The sequence below is a fragment of the Anoplopoma fimbria genome, chromosome 13, assembly GCF_027596085.1.
Source record: "Anoplopoma fimbria isolate UVic2021 breed Golden Eagle Sablefish chromosome 13, Afim_UVic_2022, whole genome shotgun sequence".
NCBI lineage: Eukaryota > Metazoa > Chordata > Actinopteri > Perciformes > Anoplopomatidae > Anoplopoma > Anoplopoma fimbria.
In genome coordinates this window covers 23,911,988-23,933,042 of record NC_072461.1, presented here as the reverse complement: position 1 = coordinate 23,933,042, position 21,055 = coordinate 23,911,988, and the positions used below count along the sequence as shown (strand labels likewise).

At 44.7% G+C, this 21,055-nt stretch overlaps 1 protein-coding gene across 1 annotated transcript in view; it reads right to left on the bottom strand.

Annotated features, from left to right (window-relative positions):
* znrf3 (zinc and ring finger 3) overlaps nt 1-21,055 on the bottom strand; it is a 70,365-nt gene that overhangs the window by 9,724 nt on the left and 39,586 nt on the right. The window contains 1 exon segment of the mRNA XM_054611497.1: nt 2,472-2,546. Within this exon segment, the coding sequence (XP_054467472.1) occupies nt 2,472-2,546 (75 nt within the window).

Sequence of the window (21,055 nt, the reverse complement as noted above, 5' to 3'; positions counted from 1 at the left end):
CAGTGTCTGATTTATTAAACTGTCAACACTGAAGATTGCATTGTGGCATTGAATTCAGTTCATGAACTTACACTTATATTTTATTGAGTATTTATTAAATAACTATTTTGAAAGGATTTTTGAATGGATGCTAATTTTAAATATATTCTTTAAAAATCTCAAGTACCCCCTGGAGTGCCTTCACGTACCCCCATTTGAGAACCACTGTAGTAAATAATGACCTTGTGTTAAAACAGTTGTATAATGTCTTCTGTGGCATTATGGGAAATGTAGGACCTTGTGTTTTTCAAGCTCGAACCCAGTATATTTTAGCATTTGCTGTTGACCATTCTTTTTTTTTTTTTTTTTTAAATATGGCGTATGTGAGTCCCCCAACTTTATGGATATGCAATGTTAAATCAGTTGAGTATTTCTTTAAAATTCAACATTTAGACATAAAGATCGAGTGTGAAGGATTAACCGGCTTCTGGTGGTGAAGTTGAAGATCTCAACCAACTGAAACTTCTCGTGGGCCAAGCTTGTTGGAGAACTACGGTGGCTGACCGAAACAAGCAAATGGCTCTCTTTAGAACCAGTATTTGGGTTTGTCCAAGGTTGGTGGTTTCTGAGCTCCTGTGAGAAACATCACAGCTCCCCGGCTGCAGCCCCTGCTCCTCCGGGATGGGTTAAATGCAGAGAAATAACCCATTGTGGGACTAATAAAGGCCTCTAAATATGGACGGCTCATTGTTAGCTAATGAGAACACAACTATTCTATGTTTCAGGTGATTATAAACTAAAGAAAACATGCATAGTAATATAATATTCCTCCTAAATGCTGCACACTGTACCTTTAAATATGTCAAAAAAAAAACATGGATGGGGTCTTTTACAGTCACAGTCAATAAACAAAGCTGGGAGGAGAGGACCACAGCAAATGCAAACAAGAAAAGGCACTCAGAGTTCTTAGAATAATAAAAAGATGATATAGTGCTGCGTGGCCCTGATGCATGTGAAGTGTCCTCTTCTACCGACTACAGAGAATGACCTCTAGGCTCCAGACATGGAAACTGTGGTCACAGTTTGCCGGGGGGGGAGAAACAGTCAATGAAGAGTATGTTCTGGCTTTCGAGTCAGTTGACATACTCCTTTTTACTCCTCCTCTCGTCTGCTGCTTGGAATCTGTAATTTGAAAAAGCCCAAGGGAAATACCGAGGATATTCGCATTTTCTATTTCTTCTTCTGCCGTCATGTTCTCCAGTGAAAAGCTGTGTGTTCTGGTTTTTGAAAAGTACAGACGTGGAAACGTTTGATCCCTCGCTTGAATCCGGTGAGAAATGACTCCACCGAGACTCGGAGGAGCTCGGCCTCTGACAAACAATACACCGTTTAAAAGAAGCACACTTAAGCAAAAAACTAAAAGAAACTTGAGTGCATTACTGTTCAACTTCTCCACAAACAAACAAAACACCAAAAGTGTTGCAGCCACAATCAGCACTTCTCCAAACAAATATATAAATAGAGGCAAAAAGGCGGTCGAGTACATAACTTCATAAAGCCTCCCTCTTAATTTCGGCTCGGGGACCTTAATTCTCCCTAAGCTCCTCCTCCCTGCCCCTCGGCCTTGTGGGTCCTGTCTCTGCTGATCGGGCCGCTCTGACTGGAAAAGCCTCTCGGGGGAATTTAACACAGCCGCCCAGCGCTGCCTTTCATGTGGTCTCCGCGCAATCCCTTTTATCTCTCAGCTAGGCGCTTTACGACCCAGCGGCAAGAGAAGAGGAGGCGAAAAGAAAAAACAAAAAAAAACCTGCAAGTCCAGACCTGCCGTGGCGAGGATGAATACCACAGGAGAATTCTAGCGACAAAAGGCGCAACTTGTGTATTATACCTCTTTAATAGCAAAGGACGCAAGAAAGAAAGAGTGGCAGAAGAAGTTGGAATGTGAGTGTCTGAAGAAATGTGTTCTTTCTGCACTCACACACACACACACACACACACACACACACACACACACACACACACACACACACACACACACACACACACACACACACACACACACACACACACACACACACACATCCATAGAGTCTCGGGGGATGAGGTCATGTGTGCTACCTGTGCAATTATGAGCTTAACAGAGTTCGGTGATGGTCTAGTGAAAGCTGAACCTGGATATCCATTTTCAGTCCCGTAAGAGGTGCAGTGCGCTCCTTCCAAGCGTTAGAGAGCCCAAAAGGCCCAGAGCGGTTGAATACGCTTGCATGCTTTTGAGCAAGAACTTAGAAAGATTATTGTTTGTACAAACAGACACAAACACACACTCTGCCAGTCCGAAGGGCAGAGCATGCCGCTGAGCTGTTCTTCAGAAGTGGAAATGGGAGCGTCTTCCGCAGACAGACCATCTTTTGCAACAGATGAGGCCTTTTTGTCGGTGTTGTTTAAACGCGTGTTGCGTGTGAACGCCTGGGTAATTCTAGATCTGGACAAACCTGGTCGATGGCATCCGGATTCTCCGACACATCAAAGATGACGGCCGTGGCTCCGCGCTGCACTGCTCTCTTTGCCTGCACACACACACAAACACACAAATAAGACAAAAGAAATGGTTAGATATACTCAACAATAGTGAACAAAAAAAAAAACATCAGGGGGGGGGGGGATGTGTGATCACAATGTCAACGATGAGGTTTTGTTTTTTCCACATTCAAATTCAGGCCACTAGAGGGCGATCTCTGCCTGAGTGAAACGTGCAGATCATCTGGAACGAGCCAATGAGAAAGGGGGGGGAAAAAAAGAAAAAAAGAAAAGAGACCAACAGAAGTAAACAAGCCGTTGGTGTCATTTGCTAGGACGCACATGTGGTCTATGCCCTTCATTTTGTCTGATGTCATCATGATGTCAGTCGAATCCAACCTGCACTGCATTACGATAATGGCACGACTGTTGCAGACATTGCAGTGTGGAGAGCTGACGCCTGAATGAGTGACTGTGCTGCTGCAGCTCTCTGCACGACACGGAGCTGCTGTTTTTAGGTTGAATTCTGCTGTGCACGCTCAGGAAAGTTGCACAAAAAAAAGTTATGTCGGATTTCCAACTGCTAGAAGATGTGAGCTTCTTTCATCTGAGAGCGGGGGAAAGAGTCACAGCACGGGGGGGCTTTTTGAAGACTTCTGCTGAAGGCAAAAGATAAAGGAAACGCTTGGATCTGCAGAACCGCAAGTATCTCCTCGCAGAATCCAAATTGGTTCCCCCCCCTCGTCTGGATGAGGAAAAATACAAAAATAAAAGTTTCTTTATCTTAACTGCTGCTGCTGCTGCTGCTCCCCCCTACAACCCGTTGTCACCCCCCCCCACGCCCCCGCCCTGCTTGATTCACGGCGCCCTATTTAGACAACGTTTTGATGTCGGCGCTACGTGATCTAAAATAGCGCTGCTGGGATCATATCCTGGTATTATCGAGTGCCCTTGGGTTCCTGCCAGCGCTCCTCATAACTGGAGGGGAGAGAGGGAGGGAGGGAGGGAGGAGAGGGGGGTGAAGATCAAAGTGACAATGTACAGTGCCGTGACTCTGCTGCCGAGTGGCTCCAGAGTGTCATCACTCCAGTCAGCAGGCACTTAGAGAGAGAGAGAGAGAGAGAGAGAGAGAGAGAGAGAGAGAGAGGGGGAGAGGGGGGGATAGGGGGATCATCTCTCAACAGATCAACGACGGGACGTTGAGCAAGTTTCTGCATCTTTTTTGCCTCAACTGACCGCTGCAAACACACGTTAAACCGACAGCACACCCGTAGACTGCGTGTAGGAAGTGGACACAATCATCGTGATGTCATCCATTTGTTGTTGTTTTTTTGGAATTCCGTTTGTGAAGCCTCCCGGTTTGCCATCTTGGCGTCATCTCGCATCCTGTTGTAAGTTAACCATATTTTGGACCGCTGGACGAGTGACGTAGAGACGGCGTATACGGCTCTGGAAGCAACCCGTTAATCACAAGGTAGCCCCGCCCCTAAAGCCTAAAAATACCCTGCTTTATGGTCTGTTTGACTCTAAATGGGAACATAATTTACTAAATGAACATCATGCTGTATTGAAGAAGACTTGAAACTAGAGATTGAGACCATAAACTCATGTTTACAATGTTTACTGAGGTGATAAATCAAGAGAGAAGTAGAGTCATTTTATCATAGACTTCTATACAACCCCCTGAAAAAAAAGAAAAGTTCAAAGACACTTCTGCAATAGCTTCCCTTTTCAGAACCCGAGGTTTCCGCTTGGACTTCCAACAGAATATTAAGAAAAAGTCTCATTGATGTGTTGGTCGGCCATACGTCACCAAAACAGCCTCACTGCTGCTCGGCATAGATTCTCCAAGTCTGCAGAGCTCTACTGGAGGGATGAGCGGACTTTCAAACGTCAATCCTTCATTCGGCGTTTTGATGATGGTGGCGGAGAGAGTCGTCTAACATGTCGAATGATCGGCTTCATTTTCATACTTATTGAAGCGTTCAGTGACTGACCGTCTCTGGTGTGAAAGCTTTTGAGTTTTTATTATTCAAGCTGTCTGTCATAACCTTGTTATTTACTTTTAATTTGTGACAAGAGCTACAACTTATGGTTATCTCAATTATTCAATAATCTGTCGATAATTTCTACCGATTAATGTTCAGGTCTCTGACCAATAGTCATAATGATATAAGAACAGCAAATGTTTGTGATATCGACTCCAGAAAAAGACCGTAGCTACATTTCTATCAATTACTTTTCTGTAAATTAACTTATTTCAGCACTACTATCATCCTATTCAAAGCAGTTTGTTAGGAAGATTTTAAAGACTTTTGTAAAACTTGATGTATTAAATTAAAATTTTATTATGAAGTTTTTTTTTTTACTTATTCACCTGCAGTTCAGGTGTCCTGCTTCTTTAAACTGCACATCAAAGTGCTGATTTGCTAAACTCCTGTATAGCTGATGAATCCCTGTGTGCACTATGAGTCTTTAGAAAGAGGTTAATGATTAAATACAGCTGCCCAAGAAGTAGCATGTGTGGCTAAAGCCACTCCACTCCACTCCACTCTGTACGCATTGCAGCCTTCTATTGTTTAAAGCAGTCCACTTCTGAACCAGAGGTATTTGCATCAATAACTGTCAATAAATATAGAATATGCAACACACGTGCGTGGGTTCTACTTCAACTGCAGGTAGCTTTGGTGGGACTGCTGCTGCATGGACAAGTCGCAGCAAGAGGAACATAGACGCAAACTAACAAAAGGCCTTTGATATAAAGGGGGTGGCAAATGTACAACGCTGTGTGAATTCAGCTTTAACGTCAGCTTCAGGAAAACGTAAAAAGAAACAACTTGATTCCGAAGTGTGCGAGCTACGTCTCAATTACATCTCCCCACCTTTTGCTTTAATCCACGGACAACGTGGTTATGAATCTGACTTTAATAGCTCATTAAAGACTAATTAACCCTGCAAACTGATTCGATCTTTCCCCGCGTGTGTGTGTGTCTGTGTGTGTGTGTGTGTGTGTGTGTGTGTGTGTGTGTGTGTGTGTGTGTGTGTGTGTGTGTGTGTGTGTGTGTGTGAAAGCCTTGTCAAACACAGAGACATTAAAAAACAACTACGTGCCATAAACACAAGCTCCTCCAACTTTCTCTTTGGTCCGGCCTCCTTTACATAAACTAACATATCTCTCTCTCTCTCTCTCTCTCTTTCTTTCTTCTCTTTTTTTTTTTTTGTACTTGGAAAGTTGAAAAGCGAGCGGAGTGAAATCTCTCTCTCTCTCTCTCTCTCTCTCTCTCTCTCTCGGCTTTTCCCTCTCACCCAGTTCTTTTTTCTTCCCCCCCCCTTTCTCTCAGCTCCACACTGCCAGGCTCCAGCCCCCATTTAATTCAGCACAAGTCTGCGCCTTTGATGTTAGCTCTTCCAGTTAATAATTAATAGCTCTTGGTAAGACGCTTTGAGAAGAAAGAGATCTCCCTCCTAAAGAATCTCCACTCGGGCAGGCCTGCGCTGCAGTGCAGGGACTTGCCTGACGACAACAAAAATGCAGCCAGGAGGCAAACTGGCTCTCTTAAAGAACATGACACATCTCCCTCCCAACACCATAAAAGAATTTAAAAAACTACAACCTCGGACACCAAAGGAAGGATCTTGCTTTGTGACTGTAATGTAGTGTTTTGTTTTTTTTCTTCTTCTTGAAACTTTATCATGTTGCTAAAGACTTAACACCTCTGTGAGGAAATACTGTTTACGTCAATGTCTCCGGTGATAGAATGCCAAGTAGAAGACCTCTTGTGTGAGGAGATGTTGCGCAAGACGGCGTTCAGCCCGGAGCTGCGAACTACAAAAAAAAATGGAAATGTAATTTTTCATTCATACTAGTTTTATTGGGATCGAACAGGAATTTCGTCTGTTTGTCATCTTCTCATTCATGTTTTAAGAGGAGATCAAGACACGGAGACATTATCTTTTTAGAAAATCCAATATTTCAAGTACCAACTCAAAGACTTTGTTAAGAAAATTGTAAATGTTCCTCTTTCAGCCATCAGAGTGCAAAGAAAAGATTGAAAAGTAGGCGACTAGCAGTGTAGAAGATGTGAGCTTTATACAGTACACCTGGAACTAGAGGAGGGACCAAGTCACTGAAATTGCAAGTCTGAGTAAGTTTCAAGTCTTTGCATTAAAGCTCCAAAGAAAGAAGTGAGTCCCAAATCTCAAACTTTGAGTTTCGAGGCCTAAACAAGTCATAATGCGCTCGTCACCAAATGTAATGCAATCTAATAACAGACTCATATATGTTAAATCTGAAAAATCCTGAATGCTTTTTAAAGATTTGTATGACTGAACTTATAAATAAAGTTCTGGGGGAATTAAGTGTGGACTTTGGAATGATTAGCGTTAATGTTAGTTGATTCAGGAGAAGTATTGATTTCATGGGAGACTTTTTAAATAGCCAAGTCAAATCAAGTTTTTATTTGGTGAAGTCCAGTCTAAAGTCATCAAATGTCTCATGTAGTTCACAACACTTCTGGCGAAACAAACCTCCCGCTGGTTAGGAGGCATCAGAATTAGGCTACAATCTTCCACGAGTGAACAAAAAAGCCGCAGCAGAAAAAGAAAAGTACTGAGAGAAGCCAGTCTAGACACAGAGGAAAATGAAAGCTATGTTTAGCATCCCAGAGTAAGCCTGCCAGCCCCAAAAGATCTGAGGGAGAGGAGAAATTCTCACTCGTCTGGAAAAGAGAGACTTTTCTCAGCGTATAGCGCTCACTTTCATCTTTCACGTGGACTGAGGATTCTCACATTAGCACACCGGCACATGCAGTTTCAACCCACAATGCATGTGGAGATATGTGTGCTCACGTTCATAAATATGCACGGGAAAAAACACAACGTTTGGTGCTCACATGCAGAAAAAAACACACCTGGATTACACCTGCAACATCTGGCTCACCCACTAGCTCCTCTATCGCATCACTCCTTCCTTCTTTCCTACTTTCTTCTCCTCCGCTTGCCTCCTTTCTCTTTCCTCCTCCTCCTTTTCATTCTCTCTCTCTCTCTCTCTCTCTCTCTCTCTCTGCACTGCTATAATTAAGGCAATTAAGTCTTCAGAAGACTCTCCACTGCTATTATGCTGTAATTTCATGTTGCCTCCTGGCTTTACGGTTTATTAAAAGATAAAGGCATACTTTTCTCCCATGGATTTTTCTTATATGTGGTCGCACCCCCATCTACTTTTCTTTTCTTTTTTTTCACCCCCCCCTTTCTCTCCTTCTTCGCTCCCTCCCAGAGCAGTCATCTGTGCCAAGACGTTATTTACATTCAACTGAAATAAAAGAAAAAGGTTTTTTTCCGACGTGGCTGTGCGTCACGTGATCGAAGCCGGTGCAGCACCCGGAGAGGAAGAAATGAAAACTATGTTTAAAGCGACTCTTCTCGTTTTCTGTCCTGTACGTACTGTACTTTTGCACACGATATCATCTGTCCTATCTTGACATTTTCATTGCAACAGGATTTAGTCATTTCACGAGGCGCATTACTCACCACCTTCCTGGCGTCCTACCGTTTGATGTTAACACTTCGCTGACAGACGGTTAATCTGTCATAACATTTTATTGTGTTTGCAGATACTTGACATAATCTGCATTGGCTGTGTGATTTATAATCAACTGGTTTTGACGCACGCCCTCGCCGTGCTGGATCTGCTACCTGCTCCGTCACGACTTTCCTGTTGCCACATAGACACCATCCCGAAACCATTAACAATGTGAACTCCAATTCCGCTAATAACTTCTTTTCATGAATCCCGTTCCACTCATATTTAACGTTTTTGAGTCAAGAAATTTCACACCTAAATCGCAGATTAAAACGAGGTAAAGAAAAGTACAAACATTCCTCGTCATTGTTCGATCTTTCCCTCCAACTTCTCCAACTTTTGAACTCTCCCATATTCCTGTTTAATATTCATTTGAACGCCGTTGAAGCGTTTTACACAAGTGCCGGGACATTTCTCAAGCTGCATAAAACATGTTTACGAAGCACATAAAAATCCACTTGTGTGTCGCACCGGCGGAGGACTGGGGGCCGGCGGAGCTCCTCCAGCTCCACTCCGATCCGGCCGCCTTCACATAAACGGACAGTTTACCAAACGTAAACACACGGGGGAAGGAATCACTTGAAGCTCTCAGCGAGCTCAGTGGTCGCCATTAATATCAAACCGCAGATGAGAGGATAGGTCAGGAAGCGAACGCAGACGTGTTTATGGAGTTCTGTTTGAGAGATAACATGCGTTCAATGAGAAGATCGTCTTCATGATTGAGCCGTGTTCAACGATTTCTGACCTGAAGTGGGCAGAAAACATCAAAACATGCTCCCAGATAAACAGCCACCACAAATCAGAGGCTTATTATGCTGTTAGCCTCTTGGTACATTCAGCATATCGATGTTAGCATTCATTTGCAGCCAGGATTCTAATAGAAATTCAGAATTCACTCTTCTTTTAGCTTTGTTTTGGTCTCCACCAACTCCTGAAAAGAATATCTGGCTCTTAAGAGGGGGAGCAACAGATGAAGAAGCTCATGATTCAGACTTTATTACGGTTTTGTGTCACGGATCGGATCGGTTTTAAAATTAAGCAAATGTAACTTTTCTAGATGCCCCGATTGCGTTTTTTTGTCTTTTATATTTCGGTGAGCCATATTGGGCATATACGAGGCTCCAGACTTAACATTCTTCACTACCATCAAGAAAAAGTAAAACCTTATTTCACAATTTGGCGGTTAAACTGGGTTAATAATCCGTGGTTCTAATGCGTCAGATCTATAGAGGTAGATACGGATACTGTAAAACACGTTAAATGTGTGGAGTCATAACCCAAAAACAATGTGCTGATTTGATTTACCCCCCCCACCCGATAACAGACCCTGGATCCACAATGCAGGAGACAATATTAACACAGGGAAAATATCTCTTTTACTCAAATTCAGTTCGCTCCTGGCAAAACTAGTCGTTTTCTCTGCGAATATTCCAATTATTTCTTTCTGAGTATTATTACCATGGCAATCGTGTGTCAATGTTCGTTCTATTTGCAAAGTAATAGAAAAGCCTGAATGAACGTCTAAGTCCTTGTGCTTTGACACTTTGTCAACTGCCCTTGCAACATGAATCATAACTTGCATAAAGAGTCTTTAAACCTGTTGTGAAGTAGGAAGCACATAACTCAAACATTCATTTATAGCCTCAGTTACACACTGCATACAGGGCTGGGTATCAAACCTCAATTATAAAAAAAAAAATTAAACGGTTGCCAATTTACTATTTAAGCTATTTAAGCTGGGTTGACCTACAGGTTAGAAGAAACAGAGGGGTTTGTGGGTAAACTTCACACCAGCTCAGGAAGAGATGGAGAGAGAGAGAGAAGAGAGAGAGAGAGAGAGAGAAACAGAGAGAGGGGGCGGATGTGATGACCTCACTATCAGACAAAGACGAGACCCGCCCCCCAGGTACAGTGATCCTGACCCTGCCTCTGTGCTGTACATCATGTCCATGACCAGCCAGCATGCGCACGCACACACACACACACACACACACACACACACACACACACACACACACACACACACACACACACACACACACACACACACACACACTGATACAGTATGTATATGTCAATCTGTCCCTGAGAGAAAATAGGTCCCTATGGGTGAAGTATCATCTTTCCACCGGTTTAAATCCGCAAATGGGAGACAGAGTTGTGGAGCAAACACAGAAAACAATAACAAGCCAAAAGCTCTGGTCCCTTTTGGATCTATTTCCTTTTACGAGGGAGATGTTTTTTCCACCAAGAAGCCCTCATCCATGAGAAAAGCTTCTTTTTTTTTTTTTTTTTTTTTTTTAAAGGTGAGAATGTCGGCTTTGGAGGGTGAAAAACAGAGACGGAGCTCTCTGGAGGACCGAAACAACAGATCAGAGAGGAAGCCTGAGGTTTTTCTACCACGATGCTTCTACCAACATCTTTAAAGCAAAAGATCTCTCAATGTGTCCGTGTATTTCTCACAACCGTTCCCTCTCTTCCTCTTCTTCACCTCATCTGTTCCAACCAGTAACCACCACCGACCCCCTCCCACCCCCTCCCACCTCCAGTTCCGTCTCCGCCTCAGCGCACAATGCGGGGTGGCCATTCACCCACCATTGCATAACCAGAATTATACAAGAGATTTGTGCTATCAGAATGTGTGTGTGTGTGTGTGTGTGTGTGTGTGTGTGTGTGTGTGTGTGTGTGTGTGTGTGTGTGTGTGTGTGTGTGTGTGTGTGTGTGTGTGTGTGTGTGAGCCTCTGAGGGGGCCTGCCAGTGGACCTTGGCAAAAAGCCGGCCCCATTAAAGGGTCGAGAGAGACTGAGGTGTTCTGGTGTTCTCCCTCATCATAAGACCAGTAATGTCTCTCTTTCATATCCAATTCCTGCACTTATATTCACTGCAGACTACAGAAAAAAATATAGAAATTTGCTTTAACTGCAAATGTGTCCTTAGCACAGAGTACGGAAAAACCGTTAAGTACCGAAAGTTGGAATTAAATGCTCTTCTTCACTTATTGTATCCTGCATTTCCTTCACAAGACAGGTAAAGATAAATGATGATTAATAAGTATGGAGGAAAGGGGCATTGCACACTGAATTGATGCTCCAAAAAACACATTTATATAGTGTAGTATTGTGTTTTTAAATGCTAAACACGTTGATATTTCAGATTCTATATCAGTGCTAAATCTTTGGTACCGGTATTGGCTCTGGTACCGAAGGATTTCAAACAATACAAACAGTTTTTGCACGTTGTTTCAGTGGAAAAATGAAGATTGAAAAATGCATTTCAATTATGTGTTAACTATATTTTCTAAAAGTTTTGGGGAGTGACAGAGTGACACTTCTAATTAACAAAGTGACTTAGACTTGCAGAAATGCAGTTGGAGGAGGATGAACACTTTAAACTCTAAACGTTTTGTGATAAATAAATAAAAAAAAAGGCAGAAAGCCTTCTTTGGGGTCAAATAACAAAGAGATGAATCTGAAACATAGAAGGATTTCAGTTTTCAACAACCTTCCTTTCCTTTACCAGCAGACGTGCGTGTTGTGAAGTTAAGAGAAATGATGGATGAGGCTCACGCACCGGACTCAAAGTTCTTGTAAACTTTAAACATCTTTCTTTCTAAATATACATGTTTGTCCTGCTCGTTGTGCACCACATGCAGCGCTTCCTGCCTCCCTCCCCGGTCTGATGTCTTGTGGCGTCGAGCTCGCCACGCTTACACAAACACGTAGGTCGGTCGCAGACGTACGAGACTCCTCCGCTAATGAAGAAGCCTTTTTTTTTTTCTTGGTTTGGTTTCCTCTCTCCTCTCCGCTGCCCGCTGCTCTGCCCTGGTGAGACCAAACACTGGGGCCGGAGGAATGGACAACCGCTAATTAAATTTCCTCCACTTTTCCTCTCCGTCCCTCCCATGTTGTTTTCTTACCGGTTTCAGGCCCGGGCCCTTTGTGATTCACAGGAAAACAAACAAACTTTTTTTCCGGCTAGGGACGAGAATACTACTTTTTAAGTGCTTCTTCTCAACTTGTGTTGAAAGTTACAGGAAGTTTTGGTTAGAAATGATTAGTAATAACATGTTGTTGTTGTTTTTTTTTATTATTATTATTATGCGCAAAAAACACTAATTTCAATTAATTGGATTATCTTCTGTCAGTCAAAAATCCAATCATGTTTTCTCTGTGAATCTGTTTCATAGCAAAGCATTGAGATAAGAAATTCTTATTGGTGCATTTGCAAAAAAAATAAAAATAAAAAAAAAAAAAATAAAAATAAAAAAAAGGATATATAAAAGTAAGAGATAACCTGAAAATCTGAAAATTCTATCATTTATTTTTTGCTTCTCTGCTCTCCAAGGATCACCCGGAGGTGGAAGAAACTTTTCCTGGGATTGTAAAAGTCTGAATTACCATATTTTCCACGAGATGAAAGCTGTCAGACGAAGACATTTCGGGCAAGTGAAGACAAGCAAAACTAGATTTACGTCTGCTGCAAGTCTCCTGGCACATAGCAGAACAACTCCTAAGTGTTTTTCATCAACTCTCGAGGATATCGACAGTCTTGGGTATGACACCGGTAGGTCGGACCGGTTTGGGAGATGTAGAGTTTGAGGGAATATTACACAAAAGCTGTCTCATTTTGAAATCCTACAGTATGCTTTACTTTAAATACTTTTTTTTTCCCTTTGTGGCTTGAATGTCAGTTTCTGCAGCAGCTTCAGTCCTACATCTGTGTTACAGATGATGCATTCAGGCGCAGTAAAGAGTGTGTTTGGCACAGGTGTTTTGGGCAGCGTTCAAGAGCCCATCACAGTTAAAATGTTGCAGAAATTGAAAGAAACAGACTTATAAAACATAGAATTTGTCTTCAGGCAAGCTGTTACACAACCTATAGATAATTGTACTAAAAAAAAACAGTAGGTCCTCCACCAACCGCAAGACTCAAGGTGCACCTGCCGTCCACAGCCGACATGATTGACAAGTTGAATAGAAAATAAATTCAGAAACCTCAACAGTTAATGACAGTTTAACCCTGATTAAAGGGCTAACTGACATTTCTGCATGTAAAAAAAATAAACTACTCCAAAAATATTACAGCAAAGCAGGATTTGTGGCCCCCACCTTACCCAGGATGCCATAGTGTAAACATGCACTGTAATCCAAATGTAGTGGAGCTGAGGCGTCTCACTAAACGGCCACTTCTCTGCTTCCCTTAATTCGTCTGACGGTTTTTTCTCTAATCTCTCTCTGCCTCGAAGCTGCTTTTCGGAGACCGTGTCCCTGCTTGCATGAAATGAGAAAGTTGCCGCTCTCTCTCTCTCTCTCTCTCTCTCTCAATACTCCATCCTCCTGCTGGTGGAGGGGTGATCTACTGCTGGCTCACTGCTAGTCTTCCTAGCTCATGTTCATTTAATTTTAGCCGATAAATTAAAGTTCTGGGGTCTAATATTTCTTTGAAGGTGGAGGAACTGTCACTCCTTTGAAAATATCCATCACTGCCAGAACTTAGAGTATAGATAGCAAATGTTTTGTATATCGATGACAGAAAGAACTTTGGGGAAAAAGTAATTGTCTAAGAAAAGTTTTAGCTTCCCACTATTGTCGGACTCAAAATGGATAGTTTTGTTTTCTTTATAAAAAACGATCTAAACCGATGCAGCAGAACCAAAGATATATCTTCCTCCTTTATTCCATGCATTCTTCTTCCTTGTCAAAACCTTGCGCCTACATTACCCAGGATGCAACCCCGACCTCCTACAGTTCGGTCAGAGATTTGGGTGTGTTACGCTGGTAGCTGCTAATGTAGCCTCAGACATAGATGAGTAGCAGGCCACAGAGGTCGGGTACGTTTCTCTCTTTCTCCACACGGCCAGATTGCTTTCATTATTTTACATTTTTGTAGTTTTCATCCCCAACCAACGCTGCCTTACGTGACATCACAGCCCCCTTTTTGCAATCTAGGAGTCTCTCAAGGGGTGCTGCAAACATGTTACACAAGTTATCCCCCAAAAAAAGGCTCAGGGTTTTAATGACTTAATTGTGATCCCATAAGCATGAAGGGTTGGCCGATTTTCTTCGTCACAAAATCAGGAATATTTGTTACGAATTTCTTCAAATCTTTGCTTTTTTTCTTCTTAACTTCTAACTTCTAAGTTCTCCGTTACCTCTGTAGGCCTCAGAAAAAGTATACAAATAAAAATGTGGCATAATCACATGTTTTGTAGGTTGAACCGGTCACAAAATTGGCAGGAAAACTGTTGATCTACAAAACGGTGCAAACTGCTGGCAGACTTCTTTCTCTTCAGCAAACAGAGCGAGCGCCTTTTCCTTTTATTGCGTCCCAATAAAGATAACATCAAAGCAGGAATTGTCCGTGGCTGTAAATAGGATTGGAACTAACCACGGCTGCAGGATGGTGCAATAATCAGGTGTGTTTACCTCATTCATCTAGCACTCCAACATAACACCTCATTGTTGTCTCTCTGTCTCGGTGTCTTTGTCTTCAGAGTGAAAGATACACCATCTACCAAAATACATCCAGGACTCACCAGGAGGTAGCCACAGTTTTGAGGTGCTTTACCTCGATTTTACTACATTTCAGAGGGAAATATTGTATATTTCACTCCCCCCTACGTTTCTCCAACTTTGTTACTTTGAAGATCAGGATTTTATCAAACAAAAGAACGAAAAAAAAAACTATCTTTTAAAGTCACATAACAAAAGACAACCGCCATCCAGATGTCTCACTTTATCGTTGTATTGGTCTCCAATAAACGATGCTAATGTCTCTCTCTGTTTCTGCCAGGTGCATCCCCTCTTTCACCCTCCTCCCCCCTCCCTATCTCCATGTTTCCCTTGTCTCTTCTTCCATTACCTCACTGTCTCAGAGCAACGGGCAGCTCCGATGTCGCCCGCACACACACCACCACCACCACCACCACCACCACCTCTTCTTCTTCTCCATCCCCTTGTGCTGCATGGGCACAACCTTGGCGGAGCATAAAAGAAAGTTCAAACCACAAGAACAGGATGACATTTTCACCTCCCCCCTACGCTAAAACCCCTTCCAGTGGAGGAATCGTCTGTAGCGGGGAAGAGAGGCATCAGATTAGCGGTGTGGGGACCATGGGTGGAGGAGGAGGAGGTGGGGGTGGGGGCTTCAGTTTCCAGCTTCCGTGCCAGGCCCCGGGACCTTAAAGGCAACACGGCGCCCTGACATGCGCGGCGGGACGCTGGGATTCTCATGCACACCAAGCACATTCCCCTACAGAGCGACGGGCTTAGACGGAGATGAAGAGAGAAAAGACGGGGCTTTGGTTGACGTGGGTGGATGTCTGGTCCCATCTTTTCTGAGATTTACTTTTTTCCACGGCTCAGGCCTTTGATCTCGGCGCCGCCGGGGTGCGGCCTGACGGAGAGGAGAGCTTTAGCTGTGGCTGGTGTCTGACTTTTTTTTTTTAAAGAATTGTGATTAAGAACAAAAAAAAAAAGAAAAAAGAAAATCAATGTAAGAGAGGAGGGAAAAAACGAAACAACTCAAACTTCCCTCTCATTTCCCCTTTCCTCTCCTCTCCTCTCTTCTCCCTCTTTATTTTCTTCCCCTCACCCCCCGCTCTCACTCTCTCTCCCTCCATCTCTCATCTTAAATCCCCAGGGCTCCTTTCTTCTCTCTTTAAATAGGGGCCTGAGCTGTGAAGTCTAATAATGGTCATTTGGCCTCCCATTGAAAGCTGGGTAATTCGGCCCAGGGACGGCTCACTTTGAGCCACATGACACAAGGAGCTTCCCAGTGACCATGGCAACGAGCGCAGTGGGATCCCCCCCGGGTGCCTCCAAGCGCCGTGAAACGTGGTGAAGCGGTGATTTAGGAGAGGGACTTTTTCTTTTTTGCTTTTTTTTGTGGAGGGTGGGGGTGGGAGGGGGTGGTTGTTGTGTTGGGGATTGAAGTAGGAAGGTGGGTGATGGTTCCAACATCGCCTGAGAGAGCGAGAGAGAGAGACATAAAGAAACAGAGAGAGAGAGAGAGAGGCCCCTGACTGGTCACAGTGGAAACCTCTGCCGACACCCCGCCAGGAAGAGCGGCCAAGATAATATCAGCAAGTTTAGGCGTACACAAACATGAAAGGAGAGCCCAAGAGGCAGGCCCCTGAGCGCGCCGCGCTTCACAAGCTTTTTTTTTTTTTTTCCTCCACCCCCCCCCCCTTTTTTTTTCTCCTCCCTGTTGCTCCGCCTCTTTTTTTTTTTTTTTTTCTTCTAATTTCTCTTTTTTTTTTTTTATCCCTCCCTCCACGTTTGAAAGTGTTTGTTCAGGGTGTTTTTGGGGCAAGGGGCAGGTGGAGAGGAAGCTAAGAGGAGTTAGCTTGTGCAATTTTTTTTTTTTTTTTACACCACACACACACACACACACACACACACACACACACACACACACACACACACACACACACACACACACACACACACACACACACACACACACACACACACACACACACACACACACACACACACACACACGAAGGGTAGCTGTGCAATAATAGTTAAAATAGTTTTTTCTGTCTGTAAATATAATATTTCAGTTATTGTTGATTTTCTACTGTTTTTTATTGCTTATTTATAACACTTGTTTTTTTTATTTTCATTTTTTACTTTTACTCTTGTGTGCACTTTACTCTATGCTGCTGTAAGCCTGCAAATTTCCCCGCTGCGGGACTAATAAAGGATTATCTTATCTTATCTAGCTATAAGTTTGTTTTTCGGTCATGTGACTTTAATTTTTTGGGGGGATTTGATTCAAAAGGCACCAAAAAAAGCTGTGAATGCAATGATATGAGATACTTTGATGAGTGTGTGGATGCAATGTGAGAAATGTGTGTGCCATAAACTTTGTTTAATGTTTTCATGGTAAAAAAGAAAATGTGTGACCATTGAATTTGACGATAAAATGCTTTCAACGGCAGAGACCAACGTTCTCAGAAGAGAACTCCAGTAAAAGTTCAGCGAAAACTTCTACATCCGACAATGCAGAGAACATTCTCAGCATCAACAGCCGCCATTATGCTTCAGGTCACAGCTGCCAATGTTAGCCGCCTTGATTCCAACCACCCAAAAAGAAAATTGACTTTCAATCTGCCGCTCTCAGCTGAAAGAAAGGAAGTAAGGCCTATCATTTTCAGCACAAGCTTATCAATATCCTGCACCTTAATGGCTTTCGCTCTGAAAAGATTTCTGTTAAAAAAAAAAAAAAAGCTTCATCTGTATCGAACAAAAGCCGGCGTTGTAATAATCAATCACCATTGTGGCTTCGCTGCAATTTAACCAAACACTCTGGAGACTCTGGCGTGTTAAACTGAGCCAATTTTCTTTCTTTTCTTATATCAAGGCTGCCTGGGGGGGGGGGCATGAAAAAGAAGTGAGGAGAGAGTGATGAGAGAGAGAGAGACACGGTGAGTCACTCAGCCCGCCGTTTAGTACTTCTTATCCGGACTGATGAACGGCGGATGAGCTCATATCGACAAGTTCACCCGCCGATCGGACAGCGAGCGCGCCGGCGAGCTGTTTCAGAGGTCAAAATGCAGCCAGTTCAATCCGGCCTTGAAGCTCCTTTACAACACTCCCTGCGGCTTTGACACCCTACTGGCACTGCCGTGGCCTCGGGACGACCCCGAGCACACACCTGAGTGTGTAGGACGGCTAACCTGGCCGGAAGGCTCGGAGCCAGTCGCCCCGCAATGTCACACTCATCTGCCTGTTGCCATTTCTTGCTTTTAATGCAGGGGTTGCACACACACGCACACACACTCACACACACACACACTCACACACTCCGTCCTTGTAGCCCATCGTGTACTTTCAATATCCCCGTCATTCCTCTCTCACACACGCATACACACACATGCATACACACACATGCATACACACACACACACTGCACCCTCTCTCTGAAGCTCTGGCTGAGATGCCAGACACGGTTAGAGTCCAAAAGCCACTTAGCACTAAGACGCAACAGCTGTTTGCTCCGGCCTGCTGTCCCAGAGTGCCAACTTGAAGGGCCACGGTAGAAAAAGAGACACACAGACACACTCCTCTGCCATCTCACATTGTTCCATGGCAACTGCGGGGGGGGTTTTTTGGGGTGTTATGTGTCAAAGATAGAGCATGTAAATATTTCCCCTGCTGTGGGCCTACTAATAAAGGATTATCTTATCTTAACCAGGATACACTTTTTTTTCTTACAGTTGTGCGCCGCTGGCTAAAACTTAAAAGAATCGAGCTTTATTTCTGGGAGGACATGTCAATAAAAAGATGTCGAAACTTTTTTTTTTTTTTTTTTTTTTTTTTTTCCCTCTCTCCTTTGCTCTAGTTATTTTGGAGTGCTTTGTAGCGGCCGGTCTCGAGCCAGTTGCGCTCCGCTGCGATGAAATGTTGTCTTTGGCTGGTGCTTAAGGTGGAACCGATCGCGGTTCAGAGACGAAACTGGTCAAGGGCAGCGCCGCGCCAGGCCACACACACACACACACACACACACACACACACACACACACACACACACACACACACACACACACACACACACACAAAGCACATACCGGGGAGGTTTACATGCCATGCCAGCCAAGAGGGCTTGCCTTTACACAAGCTGCAGGGCTGCGTGGGAGGATGGGTTGCATTTTTTTTTTTTTTTTTTTATGCTCTTGTGCGTACAGAAAAAAAAAAAAAAAAAAAAAAAAAAGAAGAAAGTTGTGCCGAGCGAGACACAAATCCCAGCCACCCACTCACCAAAGCACACACACTCGCCTTCGTCATCTTCTCGAGAATCCAACCCCCCCCCCCCCCCCCCAGCCTCCCAACCTCTCTCCCTTCCCTCTGTCCTCCTCCTCCCTCACTCCCACTCCTCTCTCTCTCTATCCGCCACCACTCTGTCTTTCCTCCTCCCCCCCGCTGCACCCACCCCTACCCCCGGGTGCCCGGGTCGGGGGGCTGATGTCATGAGAGCCTGAGGGAGGATGAAAGAGGGGAGGGGGGGGGAAGCCGGCATTGCTAAAGGCCCCGCGAGGCCACTGGACGGACACCGCGGCACTTGAAAGACGAGATATCTTACTGGCACGGTGACAGAGACCCCGACCAGCCTGGGCCGCCGGCCACCGCCGCCAATGAGCGCCAGCGGCATGATTTCATGTTCCAGAGGAGCTGCCAAAAATCGCAGTGTATGTGTGTGTGTGAAAGGCAGAGCTGAGAAGAAGGGAGGGAGCCCGCCGGTTCTGAGAGAAAGTCAGGCAGCGGGGAGGAAATGACAACCAAAGATATGTTGTTGAGGGCAATAAATAGTTCGACTTGAGAACGGATACATGCGTGCAATGGCGTGCGTGTGATTTACAAACGCCTCAAAGAAAGGGTCGACTCTGAGGCTAAAGAGAAGCAACTCCTGGTCTACTAGCACCAGGGCATGCTGCAGGGTCGTCCTCATAAACTGTACGACGCCTCAACTCGACACAACTGAACCCCTTCAAACCAGCGTCTCAAAACGCAGGTAGCTGCAGTAGGAACCGGTCGGCTCGTGGTTTTCTTGCTGTGTGTGTGTGTGTGTGTGTGTGTGTGGGGGGGGTTAACAGGCCTGCAGCTCTCACAGGAACCAGACAGGAAGTGCAGGAAAAAACTGTGTACATATATGTGACACGGGAGGCACTTTGGTGAGGTTTGCACGTGGACTTCAGAGGCCCGGCATGACCGACCTCACTTCCTCCACTTCCTCTGCTGCTCATATTTGCTGATTTTTTTTTTCTTCTTCTTCTCTGCGAGCAGCTAGAGCAGTCGGGAAACCCTTGTGTCATTTAGTAAAAGCTAAAGAAATCACATTATTTATACGTTATTGACAACAACGGCATGAAAAGGAATGTGCTGCAGATATTAAAGCCTGCATTAATAATAACAACTTCATCTAGTCAACATATCAGCAGTTCGGAAGTAACGGAGAGAGCTGCAGGAACTTGGAAAGCAAATCTACACTACGTCGTCCCACTGTGGACAAGTCTATCTCTAGCACAGTGAGAGCTCATCCCTTTCTCCTCCAGAAATGATTCCTCCATTGTTGTTTTGCTCGAAAAGCTATCTGGATGACCATATGCATCATCCAATTAGGATTGGACAATCTAATCTTGTATTAACGCCGTCTTGTTGACCGGCTCCTGAGCACAGCTGGGGGCCTTGTGTTCCCAGACACTTTATATTTAGACACGGGTTGGCGTAAACAGCATTTCTCTCTCCTACAATTCCACTTTGTGCGTAAACTAGGATCCCGTAATTGAATGGAATCTAAATTGACCAGACAAGACCCCGACACTGTTGGTGGCAAAGTGGCAGCAAAGTGGAGTGGGCTCTCAGGGTTCAGTCAGGGGCCAGTCGGGCAGGGCGGGTGGGGGACGGGGACGGGGGGGGGGGCGTGGGCTGCCCAAGCACGAGGCGGGGTGAGTGTGTAAGAGTGGGCATAGTATCCGGACCGGGGACTGGGCATGGTGGGCCCCGGCTGGCAGGGCAGAGTAAGCAGGCTGGCAGGGGGTAAACACTGCACTGTCTGGCCCGGCAAAAAGCAGACGGTGCCAACGCAAAAGCACCCAGCTGTGTTTCGGGCCCCGGGGGCGAGGGGTCTGTCAAGACGCAACAATGGGGCCATCCCTCCTCTAATTAAAGTGCTGGCTGAATAAACACAGAGGAAACAGAGTGGTCTAGAGGGTTAGGGGAGGCTGGCTGGAGGCCAAAAAGGGTCAAGGTTCCTGCCATCCTCGCTACAGCCGTACCGTAGCAAAACACCGCGACGTAAAAAAAAAAAAAAAATATGAATGGCCAGCTCATTAGCGCCGCGCTTTGACTGGTTCCAGCGAGCGGGAGGTTTGGCTTTCTGGTACCCGGGTGTCCTCGTGGCTCAGTTGGCTACGAGCACATGCCATGTAGCCGCAATCTCTGAACCATGTCGCCCATCCGCCAAAAATATCCA